Source organism: Salmo trutta, chromosome 30 (genome assembly GCF_901001165.1).
Source record: "Salmo trutta chromosome 30, fSalTru1.1, whole genome shotgun sequence".
NCBI lineage: Eukaryota > Metazoa > Chordata > Actinopteri > Salmoniformes > Salmonidae > Salmo > Salmo trutta.
This window is the reverse complement of record NC_042986.1, coordinates 30,308,720-30,330,969: the sequence shown is the minus strand read 5'-3', so window position 1 is coordinate 30,330,969 and position 22,250 is coordinate 30,308,720. Positions and strand designations below refer to the sequence as shown.

Below are 22,250 nucleotides of genomic sequence, written 5' to 3'. Positions count from 1 at the left end.
AGTCACTGCTGCATTCCGATAAATGGAGTCACCATAAACCTTTGGATGCCGTCTACCATGGAGGCGTTCGTTTTATCACAGGTGACAGTTTTAATATGCATCACTGCATCCTGTATCAGAATGTTGGCAGGTCCTCATTAAAATCCTGTAGATTACTCCATTATTCCCTTTCTACATTTACATTTTTTTACATTTTAGTCATTTAGCAGACGCTCTTATCCAGAGCGACTTACAGTAGTGAATGCATACATATCATTTTAATTTCATAATTATTTTTATTTTTTTGGACTGTTTACTAAGTTCTACTACACAAGTGTCCGACCTACCTCACTTTAAAAATATGAGACACCAAACCCGTTCACAGGGATGGTTAACTCTCGGGTTTCCACTAGTATGTACCGATCTAAATAAATCCCCCCATTTTTGGAATAGCCTACAAAACTCCCTACATCTTGACTTTCTGGTGCCTCTAGGGCAGTTTGGGACTTTAATGTTGAGTGAATTTCATAACAATTTCAACTGTTTGGAATGAATGTAAACAATTTTATTTGTGGGGTTTGAAGCTGTAGTGTTGATTCTGTAATTTGTAGTTTATCTTAATTTTTTGATCATTTTGAGTGTTATATTGTTGTCCTCAGTACACTATTGTAAATGAGACCCTGGTCTCAATGTCCCCTGAATAAATCAAAGTTAAATGCAAATAAATAACCAGCTTCCAAATGCAATTTGTTTAATGTTCCACTGCCATCCACTCAGTAGGAATGGGGAATGATCCAACCGAACGTAACTGTTGGAATGGAACTACATGTAAGGGATTGTGAGAAATTCTGTAATAAGCATGTGTGTTATTCAAGCAAACCTGCAAATAACATTGGTCAATTAATTGTTGCCATATTGTCTTTTTTTTAAAACAAAATGTCTAACATTCTGGAGTGATCAGGTATCAGTGTATAGGTGTATAGGAATCTTTGAGTAATCTCTAACTCTATATCATTCATTCAATTTTGACCGAGTGAAAACCACCTTTGTAAAGAACTCCTGACACCAAACAAACTTTCCCCTAAAACCATATAAACTTCCACAAGGGTTAACCTCACTCGGAAAAGGAAACTTGTGTTAAATCAAACTTCTTTACCTCAACACGTCTTAACAAGCACTTCAAGTCTTGTAAAATGGCACTTGTGCATATGTGAACTTCTTAAAGTCAGGGCTAGCTGCCAAGTTAGATTACGTGGTTAAGGCAAGAAGCGTTGAAGCATATCCTCCAACTTTAAGGGGGCAGAAAAACAACATAATCTGCAATACGGTTGTCTTTTAGCAAATAACTTCATTTGACAAGAATTAGACTTGGCATTTTTTTTGTCAAGGTGCTTTGCCTTCCTGAATTGATACTGTACTATGGATGCTTACTGTCTCTGCCTGAGTTTGCATATCTAGAACCTTGAACAGCATTCAATGCACACCAACATTTTACAATCAACAGAAGGAGAACTGTGGGAAGCAGGGGCATTACATTAAGCTCTAGCCTTATTATAGTGGTTAGAGATTGAGAATATGTTCTTAAAGGAGGGATATCTTTTTAACAAGATAGTACCAGGCCAGGGGGAGACCTAAAAGGATGCATTAAGCTGAGCACATGACCATAACAACTATATTGTAAGTAGCCTAAAGTGCATGGGTGGCAAGTTAGTGGTTAGAGTGTTAGTCCAGTAACCGAAACGGTTGCTGGTTCGAACATCCTAGCTGAGAAGATGAAAAATCTGTTGATGTACTCTTGAGCAAGGCACTTAACCCTAATTTGTTCCAGGGGTGCCATATTACTATTGCTGACCCTGTAAAACAACATATTTCACTGCACCTATCCGGTGTGTGACATTCTTATTTTGTTGTTGTTGCAAGTCAGTATATCCAAGTGCTACAGCACTTCACAATCATATAAATAGACATACCCGTTGAGTATACTACAGTTTTTGGCGCGTTAAACAAACAGCTATATTCCAATCACATAATCACAGGTTTTATGGCAGTCTAGATCTTCTGACTGAATTTTTAAAAAAATTTACACTTACAGCCGAACAAGGGTGATGTTCGATCACCTCCTGTAATATCCCAAAACGTCATCTCTGTACCATTGTCATTAGCCCATGCATTTACAGCATGCGAAAGACAGCCAGTCAGACAGTCTATGATAGGCCCATTCATGAGCAGAGAGGAAGGGTCCCCAGAGCAGTAGCATACACTTCCTCCTGATCTGACTGAAAAAGTAGGCTACCCCAAAACAACAAGAGACTTGCAGGTAGATGAGAGGACAATGCAAATCCCCCAGCTCCATTATTGAAGGTGTTTTCCAACAGGGCAGGAGAGCATCCTAATTGTAACTCTACTGAATGGTGTCTTTATCTCTGTGTGCATTTATGATCCCCAATTTATACCAGACTAAATTGCCTGTGCTGTACATCCCGTGGGTATAATTATCTAAAAACCTTCCCCAGATTTTTGTCTGCGCAGAAAGAAGGCTGACGGTTTGCTTCCCTGTTATCTTTATGTTGGCGTTTGACGATGCTTGTCATTGAGATGTTAAAATTCAGACTCAGTTGTCTGATTCCTGATGATTATCTTAATAAATCATTACTGCAGCTATAAATAGAGAGTTGCCAAGCAGTTGGGAAATTGACTTCATGTATTTATTTATGTTAAAGCAATAGGAATTCATTATACATGCTCTGTGACAAGCTTAGCATTCTTGTGGTGTGTGAGAGGGATGCGAATTTGGCTCAAGCTCCCACTGAAGCACTCTAAAGAACCCTGTCTGTGTAACAGGAGCTTGGGCAGCTAACTACCAATAACGGTGCGTGTTAGTGTATTTGTATGCGCATGTGCATATGTGTGTGTGTGTGTGTGTGTTTGTGTGCGTGTATGCCTCTTACACGTCTTGTGGGCTACTGTAGAGAAATCAGGTCTCTTACATAGTCAATGAATCTCTGATAGGGTCAGCAATGCAGTAGATAGTCTCATTACAAGCTTATTTTAGCAGTGTTTTAATAGCTCGCACCAAACTCTGTGTGGTGATGGTGTTGCTATGGATACCAGACATGGAAACATAGCTAGCGGTGGAGATCCTCTGGTGATGAGCAATTATAATGCATGGAACACTGCAGGATTTGATCAATGCCCCCTATACCCAATCAAATTGACAGCAACGCAATCGGGAAAATACGTGCAACAATTCCATTGTCTTCTGTTTCTAATGGTGTGGAACAGAAGGCGTTGATACTGTATGAGCACCATGATATTCATACGGTTACTAATGCATGGTGAGACATCTCTCGCTCTGATGTTGCTCCGCAGAGAAAGAGAGAGAGAGAAAGAAGGAAAGAAAGAGAGTGGAGAGAGAGAGATGATGTTGATAATGTTGGAATTTGAGTGAGTTGCCGAGATCAGACGAAAAAGCCATGACTGGCATGTAAATGTCTCTGTGTAGAATGTGTGCACGGCGTTACCATGGCTGGTGCCATTTGCTGAGGAAAACACTATGCAAATGGTGACATTTCCTCTCATACAGATTCAGTCAGTTTTACTGCCATACAGATATTTACTACTGTATCTCCCTCACTACAGGGTGTCAGAAAATAAGTGGCATTTCGATATTTTAAGTACCATAGCTCAGTTTTAAGTAGATTTTTCATGGACTGCTCTTCAAACACAGATATGCGCCCTCTTACGTGTTTCAGCCTAATCTAAGACTCTTGAAGGAAACAAGTGCCTCTTGCGGGTATGTGAACTACATAGCTGCTTGAACGATGATTGCCTTCTAAGAATACGGTTACGTAATTCAGAACAAACTCAAATTATAGCCTGATTAAAGGTTATGCAAGCTCAGTGTTTGAAAATTCAAGTATGAATGGTGTTATGGTGTCCGTCTTGTTGAGCTTAATCGTAATCTTCTTAAATGTACAGTTAAATACCTCAGTCAGGCCGAGGACAGTCCAATGACTAATCTAAAGGTGCTGAGAGTTCAGAGAGATAAAGTCATATTTGCTAATTCACTTTTTCTAGGTCAAGGTTCAGCAAGGAGTGAGATGAGACAAGTCATAACGCCATTTAACATCCACATGTGTGATGCTACAGCATCCATTTTGCGCCAGAAAGCTCAATATACATCAGCTATTGCAGTGGAGAGGCGATGAGTGAGTCATGCCATACTGAAGACACTGCTAGTTACTGCTGATACATGCAGTACACTGTGGAGAGTAGGCAAGTGTCTAATATACAGTGAGCTCCAAAAGTTTTTGGACAGTGACACATTTTATGTTGTTTTGGCTTTGTACTCCAGCACTTTGGATTTGAAATAATACAATGTCTTGATTAAGGATAGTCCTTAATGAATCATGAATAATGATAAGTGAGAAAGTTACAGACGCACAAATATCATACCTCCAAGACATTCTAACTAACCTCTCCCTATTACTTTACCAGGGTAGGTTAGCATGTCTTGGGGGTATGATATTTGGGTATTTGTAACTTTTATTCAGGACTATCCTTAATCATGATAGCATCCACATTAATGTAGAAGGGTTTAGAAACATATTCTATTCTTATTTACAATAAAGTACCAAAAATAAAAACTCCAAAATGAGACAATACTTTATTTACCGTTCATTTTTACTGGGCACAAAATAATCTGAAAAACTACCAAAACAAACAGCAAATGCATCCAAACAAGTCTGCAGAGTCACAAGCTTGATGTAATCATTGCGTGCTAGAAATATGGGACTAAACACTAAACTTTTGACTACTTTATTTATACGAATCTTTAGGGGTGTAAATCATTTTTACCCCTACCTTTTTGAGAAAACAAATATTTATTTACAGTGCTCTGGATTGTTAATTGAACTCGTTCTGTCATTTTAAATCAAATCAAATCAAATTGTATTAGTCACATACGTCGAATACAACAGGTGGAGACCTTACAGTGAAATGCTTACTCACGAGCCCCTAACCGACAGTGCAGTTTAAAAAAATACAGATAAGAATAAGAGATAAAAGTAACAGGTAATTAAAGAGGAGCAGTAAAAAATAACAATATATACAGGGTGGTGCCGGTACAGAGTCAATGTGCGGGGGCACCGGTTAGCTGAGGTAGTATGTACATGTAGGTAGAATTAATTAAAGTGACTATGCATAGATGACAACAGAGAGTGGCAGTGGTGTGGAGAGGGGAGGGGGGTGCAATGAGAATAGTCTGGGTAGCCATTTGACTAGATGTTCAGGAGTTTTATGGCTTGGGGGTAGAAGCTGTTTAGAAGCCTCTTGGACCTAGACTTGGCGCTCCGGTACCGCTTGCCATGTGGTAGCAGAGAGAACTGTCTATGACTAGGGTGGCTGGAGTCTTCGACAATTTTTAGGGCCTTCCTCTGAATCCGCCTGGTATAGAGGTCCTGGATGGCAGGAAGCTTGGCCCCAGTGATGTACTTGGCCATTCGCACTACCCTCTATAGTGCCTTGCAGTCGGAGGCCGAGCAGTTGCCATAGCAGGCAGTGATACAACCAGTCAGGATGCTCTCGATGGTGGAACTGTAGAACCTTTTGAGAACCTGAGGACCCATGCCAAATCTTTTCAGTCTCCTGAAGGGGAATACGTTTTGTCGTACCCTCTTCACGACTGTCATGGTGTGCTTGAACCATGTTAGTTTGTTGGTGATGTGGACACCAAGGAACTTGAAGCTCTCAACCTGCTCCACTGCAGCCCCGTCGATGAGAATGGGGGCGTGCTCGGTCCTCTTTTTCCTGTAGTCCACAATCATCTCCTTTGTCTTGATCACGTTGAGGGAGAGGTTGTTGTCCTGGCACCACACGGCCAGGTCTCTGACCTCCTCCCTATAGGCTGTCTCGATGTTGTCGGTGATCAGGCCTACCACTGTTGTGTCATCAGCAAATTTAATGATGGTGTTGGAGTCGTGCCTGGCCATGCAGTCATGAGTGAACAGGGAGTACAGGAGGGGGCTGAGCACGCACCCCTGAGGGGCCCCTGTGTTGAGGATCAGTGTGGTGAATGTGTTGTTACCTACCCTTACCACCTGGGGGCGGCCCTCAGGAAGTCCAAGATCCAGTTGCAGAGAGAGGTGTTTAGTCTTTAGATTATTGTTTAGATTTTAGATTATTTGTGTATTTGTATTGTATTTGAGAGACATTCTACTGCCCTGTTGGAGCTAGTAACATAAGACATTATACTGCCCTGTTGGAGCTAGTAACATAACACATTCTACTGTACTGCTGGAGCTAGTAACGTAAACATTTCACTGCATTGTTGGAGCTAGTAACATAAGATATTCTACTGCACTGTTGGAGCTAGTAACATAAGACATTCTACTGTACTGTTGGAGCTGGTAACATAAGACATTCTACTGCACTGTTGGAGCTGGTAACATAAGACATTCTACTGCACTGTTGGAGCTGGTAACATAAGACATTCTACTGTACTGTTGGAGCTGGTAACATAAGACATTCTACTGCACTGTTGGAGCTGGTAACATAAGACATTCTACTGCACTGTTGGAGCTAGTAACATAAGACATTCTACTACACTGTTGGAGCTAGTAACATAAGACATTATACTGCCCTGTTGGAGCTAGTAACATAACACATTCTACTGTACTGCTGGAGCTAGTAACGTAAACATTTCACTGCATTGTTGGAGCTAGTAACATAAGATATTCTACTGCACTGTTGGAGCTAGTAACATAAGACATTCTACTGTACTGTTGGAGCTGGTAACATAAGACATTCTACTGCACTGTTGGAGCTGGTAACATAAGACATTCTACTGCACTGTTGGAGCTGGTAACATAAGACATTCTACTGTACTGTTGGAGCTGGTAACATAAGACATTCTACTGCACTGTTGGAGCTAGTAACATAAGACATTCTACTGCACTGTTGGAGCTAGTAACATAAGACATTCTACTGCACTGTTGGAGCTGGTAACATAAGACATTCTACTGCACTGTTGGAGCTAGTAACATAAGACATTCTACTGCACTGTTGGAGCTAGTAACATAAGACATTCTACTGCACTGTTGGAGCTAGTAACATAAGCATTTCACTGCACCTGCAAATCTGTGTACGCGACCAATAAACTTTGATTTGATATGAATAAATGCTATGGGAGTACGAGTGGTTAGATTGATATTTTCCCCCACAGCATCAGAATGCACACATCCAGACCACTCATGGAGCAATGCATGATAAATGAATTTGTTGCTCTTTTTGCTTTACAGTAGGCAAGGCCAATTTCTCTCAGTGATTACATTGAAATCCATCAAGACCACCTACAAGATCTCTGGGGTATGACCATGATAGGTTCTGCTCTTCCCTCTCTCTCTCAGCCTTACATCAAGCCCAACCTGTAGATAGGGGTAAGTGCTGTGAGAGCTCTTCTCTCCCCAGTAGTGTAGCCAGACCACCCTATAGCCAATAAGTCTAGCAGAGTCTAACAGCTATGGAAGTGGGTGATCAGTGTTATAACAGTACAGTACAATGGTGTGGCTCTTTTCTCTGTCCATTTCCCTCCACAGGCATAGACCTGACCACCTGTAGATAAGTGCTTGATAAGGGCTATGGGGCGGTTTTACTATATGAGAGTACATTCTAATTAATGTGGCTTCTCTCTCTCTCTCTCTCTCTCTCTCTCTCTCTCTCTCTCTCTCTCTCTCTCTCTCTCTCTCTCTCTCTCTCTCTCTCTCTCTCTCTCTCTCTCTCTCTCTCTCTCTCTCTCTTCGTCCATCCTCTTTCTCCCTTCCTCCACAGCTGTACATCCAGACAACCACCCTCACCATCTCTATGAACCTCAGTGCGTCTGTAGCTCTGGGGATGCTCTACATGCCCAAGGTGTACGTCATCATCTTCCACCCAGAGCTCAATGTCCAGAAGAGGAAGAGGAGCTTCAAGGCCATGGTCACCGCCGCCACCATGTCCTCCCGCATCTCTGTGAAGCCCAGCGAGAGGCCCAATGGAGAGGCCAAGACCGAATTGTGTGAAAACCCACCCACCGCACCCACCGACCCCATGAGTGAGTCACACAACATGGCCATTAACGTATTCTGTAACTACTATGTAGTATCTGTGGTAGTAGAAGTAGCAGCACAGACTGTTTCAAATGAGTTTTTTATATTCCTAGTTACTGTGTACTGTACATGTAACTCCATGGTATCTGTTACATCCCATGACACGTACTGAGAGCAGTGAGAACCCTGCTTACCATGAGTCAGTCACGCAGCATAGTCCGCTGTGCCTAGAATGGGATAACGAGGTATTAGACAGAGATGACTTAATCAAAGACATCAGGAAGTGCACATGGGAGCCAGCCATTCAGTCCTATTCATTGGCTCTGCCGTTCTGGCTCCCAGTGTAAACTGACTTCCTGAAGAAGACTGAGATTTATGACATCGCTGTCTAATCCTTCCCCATCTCATTCCAGTCGTGTATTGTGTCAGTGGTACACTTCACATTCCAGTCGTGTATTGTGTCAGTGGTACACTTCACATTCCAGTCGTGTATTGTGTCAGTGGTACACTTCACATTCCAGTCGTGTGTTGTGTCAGTGGTACACCTCACATTCCAGTCGTGTGTTGTGTCAGTGGTACACCTCACATTCCAGTCATATGACCTGGGTGCTATAGTATAGGTCCATCGGTCTTGGTGGATCATCTCTAATTGCTTAATTAATAATTATCTTGTTAAATGCATAAATTAGCCTTAGATTAGCAGAGACCAAGACCAATATGGGTGGCTTTGTCTGTTGTGTAGCTGGTAGCTAAGAGCACAGGAGGTCTGTGTTGAAGACTGGTAATGAGGAAGGATAATCTGTGATACCGACTGTGTGTCGTTGACACCACACTGCACTACTGTTTGTGTGGTGCAGTGGGTCTGATGGTTTTCATAATGAGAACATCAATAGGTTGAAGATCTTAGATTAGTCATCCATACAGCATCCTTCCAGATCCTTGATATCCTTTGTCTGCACATATGGACTGCCCTCATCAATTCAAACCACAGGTTTTCAATTGGGTACAAGTCCAGAGACTGAGATGGCCATTGCAAAATGTTGATTTTGTCGTCAATTAGCATTTTTTTGGTGGATTTTGATGTGTGCTTTGGGTTATTGTCTTACTGGAAGGTCCACTTGTGGCTAAGTTTCAGTCTCGAGGCGGAGGTAACCAGGTTTTTGGCAAAAATGTCCTGGTACTGGGTGAAGTTTCTGATGCCATTGACCTTAACTAGGGCCCAAGGTCCAGTGGAAGAAAAATATGCCCATAACATCAAAGATCCACCTCCATGTTTTACAGTAGGTATGGGGTTCTTTTCTGCATATGCATCCTTCTTTCGACGTCAATACCACCAGTGGTGTGCGTGTCCAAAGAGCACTATTTTCATGTCATCTTACCATAGCACTGGTTCCAATCCAACTGCCAATGCTTTTTAGTAAACTCCATGCATGTACATTTGTTGGATGATAAAAAAATAGAGCTACCCAGTACCAGGACATTTTTGCCAAAAACCTGGTTACCTCTGCCAGGAGGCTGAAACTTGGCCGCAAGTGGATCTTCCAGTAAGACAATAACCTGAAGCACACATCTGAGATGGCGCCGGAGAAGAAAGCAGATGTTTTACGTGCCCCCAACCGATTGTGTTTTTTGTATGCGTTGTTTGTAACTTATGTTTACTTATTTTGTACATAATGTTGCCGCTGCCATCTCTTATGACCGAAAATAACTTCTGGACATCAGGACTGTGATTTCTCCCCACGGACTGGCAGAATCCTTTTTTTTCCTTTAATGAGTCTGACGAGGCCGACTTCAACGATATACTGCTTTCTCGGGAACTGGCCCAGATCCCCGTGATTTGCATGAAGAGAAGGCAGAGAAAAAGGGGCCGGAGGGCGGGCTGCCTTCTGAGAATTTGTAGGCAATCGAATAAACCCCCACTTCCTTCCATTCTGCTAGCAAACGTGCAATCTTTGGACAATAAAATAGATGACCGACACAGAAGATTAAACTACCAACGGGACATTCAAACTGCAATAACTTATGTTTCACAGAGACGTGGCTGAATGATGACGCTATCAACATGCAGCTGGCTGGTTATACACTGCCCGGCAGGATAGAACAGTGGTGTCTGGTAAGACAAGGGGCGGCGGACTATGTATTTTTGTAAATAACAGCTGGTGCATGATATCTAAGGAGGTCTCAAGCTATTGCTCGCCTGAGGTAGAGTATCTCATGATAAACTGTAGACCACACAACCTACCTAGAGAGTTTTCATCTCTATTTTTCGTAGCTGTTTACATAGTGCCAGCCTCTGACTGTGGTGGTAAGACAGCATTGAATGAGCTGTATTCCAACATAAGCAAACAAGAAAACGCCGACCCAGAGGCAGCGCTCCTTGTAGCCGGGGACTTTAATGCAGGGAAACTTAAATCAGTTTTACCAAATTTCTATCAGCATGTTAAATGTGCAACCAGAGGGGAAAAAAACTCTGGACCACCTTTACTCCACACACATACAAAGCTCTCCCTCGCCCTCCATTTGGCAAATCTGACCATAATTCTATCCTCCTGATTCCTGCTTACAAGCTAAAATTAAAGCAGGAAGCACCAGTGACTAGATCAATAAAAAGTGGTCAGATGAAGCAGACACTAAGCTACAGGACTGTTTTGCTAGCACAGACTGGAATATTTTCCGGGATTCCTCCGATGGCATTGAGGAGTACACCACATCAGTCATTGGCTTCATCAATAAGTGCATCGATGACGTCGTCCCCACAGTGACTGTACTGTACGTACATACCCCAACCAGAAGCCATGGATTACAGGCAACATCCGCACTGAGCTAAAGGCTAGAGCTGCCGCTTTCAAGGAGTAGGACTCTAACCCGGAAGCTTGTAAGAAATCCCGCTATGCCCTCCAATGAACCATCAAACAGGCAAAGCGCCAATACAGGACTAAGATCAAATCGTACTGCACCGGCTCTGACGCTCGTCTGATGTGGCAGGGCTTGCAAACCATTACAGACTACAAAGGGAAGCACAGCCGAGAGCTGCCCAGTGACACGAGGCGACCAGTCGAGCTAAACTACTTCTATGCTCGCTTCGAGGCAAATAACTTTGAAACATGCATGCGAGCACCAGCTGTTCTGGAAGACTGTGATCACGCTCTCTGCAGCCAATGTGAGTAAGACCTTTAAACAGGTCAACATTCACAAGGCCGCGTGGGCAGACGGATTACCAGGACGTGTACCGCGAGCATGCGCTGACCAACTGGCAAGCGTCTGCACTGATATTTTCAACCTCTTCCTGTCTGAGTCTGTAATACCAACATGTTTTAAGCAGACCCCCATAGTGCCTGTGCCCAAGAACACTAAGGTAACCTGCCTAAACGACTACCGAACCGTAGCACTCACGTCTGTAGCCATGAAGTGCTTCGAAAGGATGGTCATGGCTCACATCAACACCATTATCCCAGAAACCCTAGACCCACTCCAATTTGCATACGTCCCCAACAGATCCACAGATAATGCAATCTCTATTGCACTTCACACTGCCCTTTCCCACCTGGACAAAAGGAACACCTATGGGAGAATGCGATTCATTGACTACAGCTCAGTGTTCAACACCATAGTGCCCTCAAAGCTCATCAATAAGCTAAGGACCCTGGGACTAAACACATTCCTCTGCAACTGGATCCTGGACTTCCTGACGGGCTGCCTCCAGGTGGTAAGAGTAGGTAACAACACGTCCACCACGCTGATCCTCAACACAGAGGCCCCTCAGGGGTCTGTGCTCAAACCTCTCCTGTACTCCCTGTTGACTCATGACTGCACGGCCAGGCATGACTCCAACACCATCATTAAGTTTGCCGATGACACAACAGTGGTAGGCCTGATCACCGACAACAACGAGACAGCCTATAGGGAGGAGGTCCGAGACCAGGCTGTGTGGTGCAAGGACAACAACCTCTCCCTCAACGTGATCAAGACAAAGGAGATGATTGTGGACTACAGGAAAAAGAGGACCGAGCACACCCCCATTCTCATCGTCGGGGCTGCAGTGGAGCAGGTTGAGAGCTTCAAGTTCCTTGGTGTCCATATCACCAACAAACTAACATTTTTGTATTTATTTTTATATCACCTTTATTTAACCAGGTAGGCTAGTTAAGAACAAGTTCTCATTTACAACTGCGACATGGCCAAGATTAAGCAAAGCAGTTCGACATACAACAACACAGTTACACATGGAATAAACAAACATACAGTCAATAATACAGTAGAAAAAGTATATATACAGTGTGTGCAAATGAGGTAAGATAAGGGAGGTAAGGCAATAAATAGGCCATGGTGGCGAAGTAATTACAATATACCAATTAAACTCTGGAGTGGGCACAAAGGAGCAAGATAAATAAATACAGTATGGGGATAAGGTAGTTGGATGGGCTATTTACAGATGGGCTATGTACAGATGCAGTGATCTGTGAGCTGCTCTGACAGGTGCTTAAAGCTAGCGGGAGATTTTTGATTTTTACAGTTTGTTCCAGTCATTGGCAGCAGAGAACTGGAAGGAAAGGCAGCCAAAGGAGGAAATGGCTTTGGGGGTGACCAGTGAGATATACCTGCTGGAGCGCGTGCTATGGGTGGGTGCTGCTATGGTGGCCAGTGAGCTGAGATAAGGCGGGGCTTTACCTAGCAAAGACTTGTAGATGACCTGGAGCCAGTGGGTTTGGCGACGAGTATGAAGCGAGGGCCAGCCAACGAGAGTGTACAGGTCGCAGTGGTGGGTAGTATATGGGGCTTTGGTGACAAAACAGATGGCACTGTGATAGACTGCATCCAATTTGTTCAGTAGAGTGTTGGAGGCTATTTTGTAAATGACATTGCCGAAGTCGAGGATTGGTAGTATGGTCAGTTTTACAAGGGTATGTTTGGCAGCATGAGTGAAGGATGCTTTGTTGCGAAATAGGAAGCCGATTCTAGATTTAATTTTGTATTGGAGATGCTTAATGTGAGTCTGGAAGGAGAGTTTATAGTCTAGCCAGACACCTAGGTATTTGTAGTTGTCCACATATTCTAAGTCAGAACCGTCCGGAGTAGTGATGCTGGATGGGCGGGCAGGTGCGGGCAGCGATCAGTTGAAGAGCATGCATTTAGTTTTACTTGCATTTAAGAGCAGTTGGAGGCCACGGAAGGAGAGTTGTATGGCATTGAAGCTCGTCTGGAGGTTAGTTAACAAAGTGTCCAAAGAAGGGCCAGAAGTATACAGAATGGTGTCGTCTGCGTAGAGGTGGATCAGAGAATCACCAGCAGCAAGAGCGACATCATTGATGTATACAGAGAAGAGAGTCGGCCCGAGAATTGAACCCTGTGGCACCCCCATAGAGGCTGCCAGAGGTCCGGACAACAGGCCCTCCAGTGAAAGCACACCAAGACAGTCGTGAAGAGGGCACGACAAAACCTATTCCCCCTCAGGAGACTGAAAAGACTTGGCATGGGTCCTCATATCCTCAAAAGGTTCTACAGTTGCACCATCGAGAGCATCCTGACTGGTTGCATCACTGCCTGGTACGGCAACTGCTCTGCCTTCGACTGCCCAGTGTAACAGTGTAGGTTCCGTCCCTCTCTTCGCCCCAACCTGGGCTCGAACCAGGGACCCTTGCACACATCAACAACTGACACCCCACAAAGCAACGCTACGTCACTGATTGAAACGCTATTAGCGCGCACCACCGCTAACTAACTAGCCATTTCACATCGGTTACACCAGTACATCACTGGGGCAAAGCTTCCTGCCATCCAGGACCTCTATACCAGGCTGTGTCAGAGGAAGGCCCTAAAAATTGTCAAAGACTCCAGCCACCCTAGTCATAGACTGTTCTCTCTGCTACCGCACGGCAAGCGCTACCGGAGCGCCAAGTCTAGGTCCAAGAGGCTTCTAAACAGCTTTCACCCCCAAGCCATAAGACTCCTGAACACCTAAATAAAACACCTATATAAAATATATATATTATTTTGCAAATTGTTTTTGCTCATCTTTATCAAGTGTGCCAATCATTTTGGACCTAACTGTACCTGTGATGGACAGGATTAACGTAAACCAGTTTAAATCGCCCTATACTATCTCCATGCTCGCCTCATTTTTCTAGACTAAATCAAGAAATGATTGACAGGCCATGGTAACACATCACGGTTTCCATCAGCCTTATTTTCTCCCTCTCTACTAATCACCTGGCACACACCGCACATGGCATCAACAGGTGCTGGCCTTCTCTCAATTCCACCTCTGATATGACAGCTATTCCTGAAAACGTCCTGTGATTGTCATTGTCGTCTGTGTAATGAGCTGGAGTGTGCGTGTGCGTGAGTGAGTGAGTGCTTGCGTCATCAGGATGGCGACAGCGTCTCTCTGCCAGTCACACATGTGGCTCGTGGAGCGAACACACTGCGTAGGGGGGACAACCTCAACAGCTGTGGTAGCAGCACATCCAAATTCCCCAAGCAGAGCCCGAACGGTGCTCATCTCCGAGAGGCCCTCCCAAAAGTACACTGTGTTATCTGCTCTGTGCGTCTCTAACCTTCTGTCTCCCTACACGCATGTTGCCTCGCATCCTCTCCTCTCTTCTTGCTTCCTCTTTCCTCCCCTCAACCTTCTATTTTAGCAGCAGTGGAAGTAACATTTATTAATGGTGAATTTATATACATGACCTCCCCTGAACTGTGGCTCCATTGTCCCTGGAGACTGTACATCAGCCCCTATAACCGTCAAAGTGCCAAATAGTACCTTTCAGCAGGGATCCCCTCTGACTGATCTGACTCATAATGATTTAGAGTTATTAAGTAAGAGAATTAGTAGCTCTGAAGATTCTACAGGACATCACTATCGATATTAGTCAAAATATCTCTATGACTGTCCCTTACAGAGATGTAAGGATTTGCCCTGTAATTTAGAAATATTGGCGATGTCTCCTCTCTGTCCCGGCAGTGATTATGAGCAGAGATATATTGACCACATCAGGCATGTGTGGATGAATTAACGATTTGTAGGTACATTTTTGTATTATGACCAATCAGTCAATACCATGACAAGGGAAATTGTACCCATGGGTGCCACAAACACGTTTGTTTTACTCTCCTTGTGGGGACCAAACAATTGATTACCATTCCAAATCTAAAATCTAAACTAACACCTAAGCCTAAAATTGCCTTCATATACAGCTAAGACTGCAAAAGCATGTTGTACATCTACACATGTTTTATTCATCATAGTCACTGGCCAAGACTACAAAATAATTCTGGAAGGAAGTGGTAGGACTTTAATTGCATAGCCCATGGGAGTTGGTCACCATGGCAAGATTTACAGCAGTAAGAAAAAAAGTTTACAGAGCTACAAAAAAATTAAAAAGTATGTTGACACCTCTTCAAATTAGTGGATTTGGCTATTTCAGCTACACTCGTTGCTGAGAGGTGTATCAAATCTAGCACACAGCCATGCAATCTCCAAAGACAAACATTGGCAGAAGAATGGCCTTACTGAAGAGGTCAGTGACTTTCAGCGAGGATGCCACCTTTCCAACAAGTTAGTTCCACAAATATCTGCCCTGCTAGAGCTGCCCCGGTCAACTGTAAGTGCTGTTATTGTGAAGTGGGAACTTCTACCATGGCTCAGCCGCAAAGTGGTAGGTCACACAAGCTCACAGAATTGGACCGCCGAGTGCTGAAGCTGTCCTTGGTTGCAACACTCACTATCGAGTTCCAAACTGCCTCTGGAAACAATGTCAGCACAATAACTGGTCATCGTGAGCTTCATGAAATGGGTTTCCATGTCCGAGCAGCCGCATACAAGCCTAAGATCACCATGCCCCATGCCAAGCGTCAGCTGGAGTTGTGTAAAGCTCGCCGCCATTGGACTCTGGAGCTGTGTAAACGTGTTCTCTGGAGTGATGAATCACGCTTCATCGTCTGGCAGTCCAACGGACAGATCTGGGTTTGGCGGATTCCAGGAGAATGCTACCTGCCCCAATGCATAGTGCCAACTGTAAAGTTTGGTGGATAAGGAATAATGGTCTGGGGCTGTTTTTCATGGTTCAGGCTAGGCCCGTTAGTTCCAGTGAAGGGAAATCTTAATGCTACAGTGTACAATAACATTCTAGACAATTCTGTACTTCCAACTTTGTGTCAACAGTTTAGGAAAGACCCTTTCCTGTTTCAGCATGACAATGCCCCCATGCACAAAGCGAGGTCCATACAGAAATGGTTTGTCTGGATCGGTGTGGAAGAACTTGACTGGCTTGCACAGAGCCCTGACCTCAACCCCGTCGAACACCTTTGAGATGAATTGGAATGCCGACTGCGAGTCAGGCCTAATTGCCCAACTTCAGTGCCCGACCTCACTAATGCTCTTGTGGCTGAATGGAAGCAAGTCCTCGCATTAATGTTCCAACGTCTAGTGGAAAGCCTTCCAAGAAGAGTGGAGGCTGTTATAGCAGCAAAGGGGGCACCAATTCTATATTAATGCCCATGATTTTGGAATCAGATGTTCGATGAGCAGGTGTCCACATACTTTTGGTCGTGTAGAGTATGTCTCTGCTTTAAGAAACGCAATGTGCATCGACCTCCATTAGACAGGAGAGAACACTGCATAGCTGGAGTAGTGCAGTACACAACACAGACATACCATTGTACCTACCTTGGTGCTCAGCAAAGTTGAGGTCCGTTTCCATGGCAATGTAGAGACAGGGATCACATCAAATGCCCTAGCATTTGTTAGGTGCCCACTTGTGTGGTGTTTGTTTTGTTGCATCGCTAGTTAGTATCTGAAAATAGAGAGTTTGACTCAGAGGTGTTGCTGAAATTGAACAATGCACTGAACCAGGTAGCGATTGTGCAACGATTGTTAACAGTGTACGTTCACATGCAATGCATGAATGTATGATAGAGTTGCAGGGTATTTATATATTATGCATGTACTTTATGTCTTCTCTATTTACAATGCCTTCAGAAAGTATTCATACCCCTTGACTTATTTCACATTTTGTTGTCTTACGTCCTGAATTTAATTTGATTTTTCTCTCACTCATCTAGACACAATACCCCATAATGACAAAGTGAAAACATGTTTTTAGAAACGTTTGCAAATGTATCGGAAATGAAATACAGAAATGTAATTTCAACTGAACATAATTTTAAACGCAACATGCAACAATTTCTAAGATTTGACTGAGTTACAGTTCATATAAGGAAATTAGTAAATTGAAATAAATAGATTAGCCTCTAATCAATGGGTTTCACATGACTGAGCGAGGTTGCAGCCATGGGTGGGCCAATGAGGGCATAGGCCCACCCACTTGGGAGCCAGGCCCAGCCAATCAGAATATGTTTTTTTCCCCACATAACGGCTTTAATACAGACAGAAATACTCCTCAGTTGCATCAGCTGCCTGGGTGGCTGTTCTCAGACGACTCCGCAGGTGAAGAAGCCGGATGTTGAGGTCCTGGGTTAGCGTGGTTACACGTGGTCTGCGGTTGTGAGGCTGGTTGGACGTACTGCCAAATTCTCTAAAATGACGTTGGAGACAGCTTATGGTAGAGAAATGGACCTTAGATTATCTGTCAACAGCTCTGGTGGACATTTCTGAAGTCAGCATACCAATTGCACACTCCCTCAAAAATGTGTGTTGTGTGACAAAACAGAACATTTTAGAGTGGCCTTTTATTGTCCCCAAGCACAAGGTGCACCAGTGTAAGGATCATGCTATTTAATCAACTTCTTGATATACCACACCTGTCAGGTGGATGTATTATCTTTGCAAAGGTGAAATTCTCACTAATAGGGATGTAAACAAATGTGTGATGTTTTTGTTGTTGAGAAATCAGCTTTTTGTGCATATGGAACATTTCTGGAATCTTTTATTTCAGCTCATGAAACATTGGACCTACACATTACATGTTGCATTTATATGTTTGTTGAGTAAGTATTCACACCCCTAAGTCAATACTTTGTAGAAGAACGTTTGGCGGCGATTAAAGCTTTGAGTCGTCTTGGGGACGTCTGTATCAGCTTTGCACATCTGGATTTGGGGATTTTCTCCTATTCTTCCTTGCAGATTTTATCAAGCGCTATTAAGTTAGATGGGGAGCGGCAGTGAACCACAATCTTCAAGTCTTTCCACAGATTTTCAATGGGATTCAAGTCTGGCCTTTGGCTGGGCCACTCAAGGACTTTCATATGAAGTCATCCCAGCATTGCTTTGGCGTATGCTTGGGGTCATTGTTTTGTTGGAACGTAAATCTTCGCCCCAGTCTAAGGTCGTTTACACTCTAAAGAAGTTTCTCATCAAGGATTTTATCTGTATTTGGCTCCATTCCTTGTTCCCTCTATTCTTACCAGTCTACCAAACCCTGCCACTGAAAAGCATCCCATAGCATGATGCTGCCAACACCGTGCTTTACGGTAAGGGTGATGTTCAACGTGTGATGAGCTGTGCCTGGTTTTCTCCAGTCATAGCGCTTTGCATTCAGAATACAGAATATTTTGCCCTGTGCCCCTTTGCCCTATGTTTCTTGTGCCTTTTGGCCAATTTGAGGGGCAGCAGGGTAGCCTAGTGGTTAGAGCGTTGGGCTAGTAACCGAAAGGTTGCAAGTTCAAATCCCTGAGCTGACAAGGTAAAAATATGTTGTTCTGCCCCTGAACAAGGCAGTTAACCCACTGTTTTTACATTACATTTAAGTCATTTTGCAGACGCTCTTATCCAGAGCGACTTACAAATTGGTGCATTCACCTTATGATATCCAGTGGAACAACCACTTTACAATAGTGCATCTAAATCTTTTAAGGGGAGGGGGGTTAGAAGGATTACTTTATCCTATCCCAGGTATTCCTTAAAGAGGTGGGGTTTCAGGTGTCTCCGGAAGGTGGTGATTGACTCCGCTGTCCTGGCGTCGTGAGGGAGCTTGTTCCACCATTGGGGTGCCAGAGCAGCGAACAGTTTTGACTGGGCTGAGCGGGAACTGTGCTTCCTCAGAGGTGGATGAACGCAGTGCCCTTGTTTGGGTGTAGGGCCTGATCAGAGCCTGAAGGTACGGAGGTGCCGTTCCCCTCACAGCTCCGTAGGCAAGCACCATGGTCTTGTAGCGGATCCGAGCTTCAACTGGAAGCCAGTGGAGAGAGCGGAGGAGCGGGGTGACGTGAGAGAACTTGGGAAGGTTGAACACCAGACGGGCTGCGGCGTTCTGGATGAGTTGTAGGGGTTTAATGGCACAGGCAGGGAGCCCAGCCAACAGCGAGTTGCAGTAATCCAGACGGGAGATGACAAGTGCCTGGATTAGGACCTGCGCCGCTTCCTGTGTGAGGCAGGGTCGTACTCTGCGAATGTTGTAGAGCATGAACCTACAGGATCGGGTCACCGCCTTGATGTTAGTGGAGAACGACAGGGTGTTGTCCAGGGTCACGCCAAGGTTCTTAGCACTCTGGGAGGAGGACACAAGGGAGTTGTCAACCGTGATGGCGAGATCATGGAACGGGCAGTCCTTCCCCGGGAGGAAGAGCAGCTCTGTCTTGCCGAGGTTCAGCTTGAGGTGGTGATCCGTCATCCACACTGATATGTCTGCCAGACATGCAGAGATGCGATTCGCCACCTGGTTATCAGAAGGGGGAAAGGAGAAGATTCATTGTGTGTCGTCTGCATAGCAATGATAGGAGAGACCATGTGAGGATATGACAGAGCCAATTGACTTGGTGTATAGTGAGAATAGGAGAGGGCCTAGAACAGAGCCCTGGGGGACACCAGTGGTGAGAGCACGTGGTGCGGAGACAGATTCTCGCCACGCCACCTGGTAGGAGCGACCTGTCAAGTAGGACGCAATCCAAGCGTGGGCCGCGCCGGAGATGCCCAGCTGGGAGAGGATGGAGAGGAGGATCTGATGGTTCACAGTATCAAAGGCAGCAGATAGGTCTAGAAGGATGAGAGCAGAGGAGAGAGAGTTAGCTTTAGCAGTGCGGAGAGCCTCCGTGACACAGAGAAGAGCAGTCTCAGTTGAATGCCCAGTCTTGAAACCTGACTGATTAGGATCAAGAAGGTCATTCTGAGAGAGATTGCAGGAGAGCTGGCCAAGGACGGCACGTTCAAGAGTTTTGGAGAGAAAAGAAAGAAGGGATACTGGTCTGTAGTTGTTGACATCGGAGGGATCGAGTGTAGGTTTTTTCAGAAGGGGTGCAACTCTCGCTCTCTTGAAGACGGAAGGGACGTAGCCAGCGGTCAAGGATGAGTTGATGAGCGAGGTGAGGTAGGGGAGAAGGTCTCCGGAAATGGTCTGGAGAAGAGAGGAGGGGATAGGGTCAAGTGGGCAGGTTGTTGGGCGGCCGGCCGTCACAAGACGCGAGATTTCATCTGGAGAGAGAGGGGAGAAAGAGGTCAAAGCACAGGGTAGGGCAGTGTGAGCAGGACCAGCGGTGTCGTTTGACTTAGCAAACGAGGATCGGATGTCGTCAACCTTCTTTTCAAAATGGTTGACGAAGTCATCCGCAGAGAGGGAGGAGGGGGGGGAGGGGGAGGAGGATTCAGGAGGGAGGAGAAGGCAGCAAAGAGCTTCCTAGGGTTAGAGGCAGATGCTTGGAATTTAGAGTGGTAGAAAGTGGCTTTAGCAGCAGAGACAGAAGAGGAAAATGTAGAGAGGAGGGAGTGAAAGGATGCCAGGTCCGCAGGGAGGCGAGTTTTCCTCCATTTCCGCTCGGCTGCCTGTTCTGTGAGCTCGCAGTGAGTCGTCGAGCCACGGAGCAGGAGGGGAGGACCGAGCCGGCCTGGAGGATAGGGGACAGAGAAAATCAAAGGATGCAGAAAGGGAGGAGAGGAGGGTTGAGGAGGCAGAATCAGGAGATGGGTTGGAGAAGGTTTGAGCAGAGGGAAGAGATGATAGGATGGAAGAGGAGAGAGTAGCGGGAGAGAGAGAGTGAAGGTTGGGACGGCGCAATACCATCCGAGTAGGGGCAGAGTGAGAAGTGTTGGATGAGAGCGAGAGGGAAAAGGATACAAGGTAGTGGTCGGAGACTTGGAGGGGAGTTGCAATGAGATTAGTGGAAGAACAGCATCTAGTAAAGATGAGGTCAAGCGTATTGCCTGCCTTGTGAGTAGGGGGGGAAGGTGAGAGGGTGAGGTCAAAAGAGGAGAGGAGTGGAAAGGAGGAGGCAGAGAGGAATGAGTCAAAGGTAGACGTGGGGAGGTTAAAGTCACCCAGAACTGTGAGAGGTGAGCCATCCTCAGGAAAGGAACTTATCAAGGCGTCAAGCTCATTGATGAACTCTCCAAGGGAACCTGGGGGGCGATAAATGATAAGGATGTTAAGCTTGAAAGGGCTGGTAACTGTGACAGCATGGAATTCAAATGAGGAGATAGACAGATGGGTCAGGGGAGAAAGAGAGAATGTCCACTTGGGAGAGATGAGTATTCCAGTGCCACCACCCCGCTGGCTCGATGCTCTAGGGGTATGCGAGAACACGGGGGCAGACGAGGAGAGAGCAGTGAGAGTAGCAGTGTTATCTGTGGTAATCCATGCTTCCGTCAGCGCCAGGAAGTCTAGGGACTGGAGGGTAGCATAGGCTGAGATGAACTCAGCCTTGTTGGCCGCAGACCGGCAGTTCCAGAGGCTGCCGGAGACCTGGAACTCCACGTGGGTCGTGCGCGCTGGGACCACCAGGTTAGAGTGGCAGCGGCCACGCGGTGTGAAGCGTTTGTATGGCCTGTGCAGAGGGGAGAGAACAGGGATAGACAGACACATAGTTGACAAGCTACAGAAGAGGCTACGCTAATGCAAAGGAGATTGGAATGACAAGTGGACTACACGTCTCGAATGTTCAGAAAGTTAAGCTTACGTTGCGAAAATCTTATTGACTAAAATGACGAAAATGATACAGTACTGCTGGCTGGTGGAGTAGGCTAGCTAGCAGTGGTGGGTTGTTGACTTTGTTTGAACGTGTAGCTGGCTAGGTAACCTCGATAGTTTCAGTACTACACCTTGTCATGATACAAAATCAACTTTGTAGCTAGCTAACATAACACTAATCAAGACGTTCCTTTGTAATGTATTTAGTTTCTACAATGCTGCTCGTCGGTAATAGTTGGCTAGGTTTGGAAAAATGGCGTCGCGGGGGACGGAAATAGCTGGCTAGCTAACCTCAATAATTACTAAACTACACAATTATCAAGCAATGACAAAG

General features: G+C 45.1%; 1 protein-coding gene across 1 annotated transcript in view; it reads left to right on the top strand.

Annotated features, from left to right (window-relative positions):
* Window positions 1–22,250, top strand: part of LOC115168490 (metabotropic glutamate receptor 7) — a 140,765-nt gene that overhangs the window by 115,909 nt on the left and 2,606 nt on the right. The window contains exon 9 of the mRNA XM_029723829.1: window positions 7,807–8,068. Coding sequence (XP_029579689.1) covers window positions 7,807–8,068 — 262 coding nt within the window. The remainder of the gene's footprint in view (window positions 1–7,806; window positions 8,069–22,250) is intronic.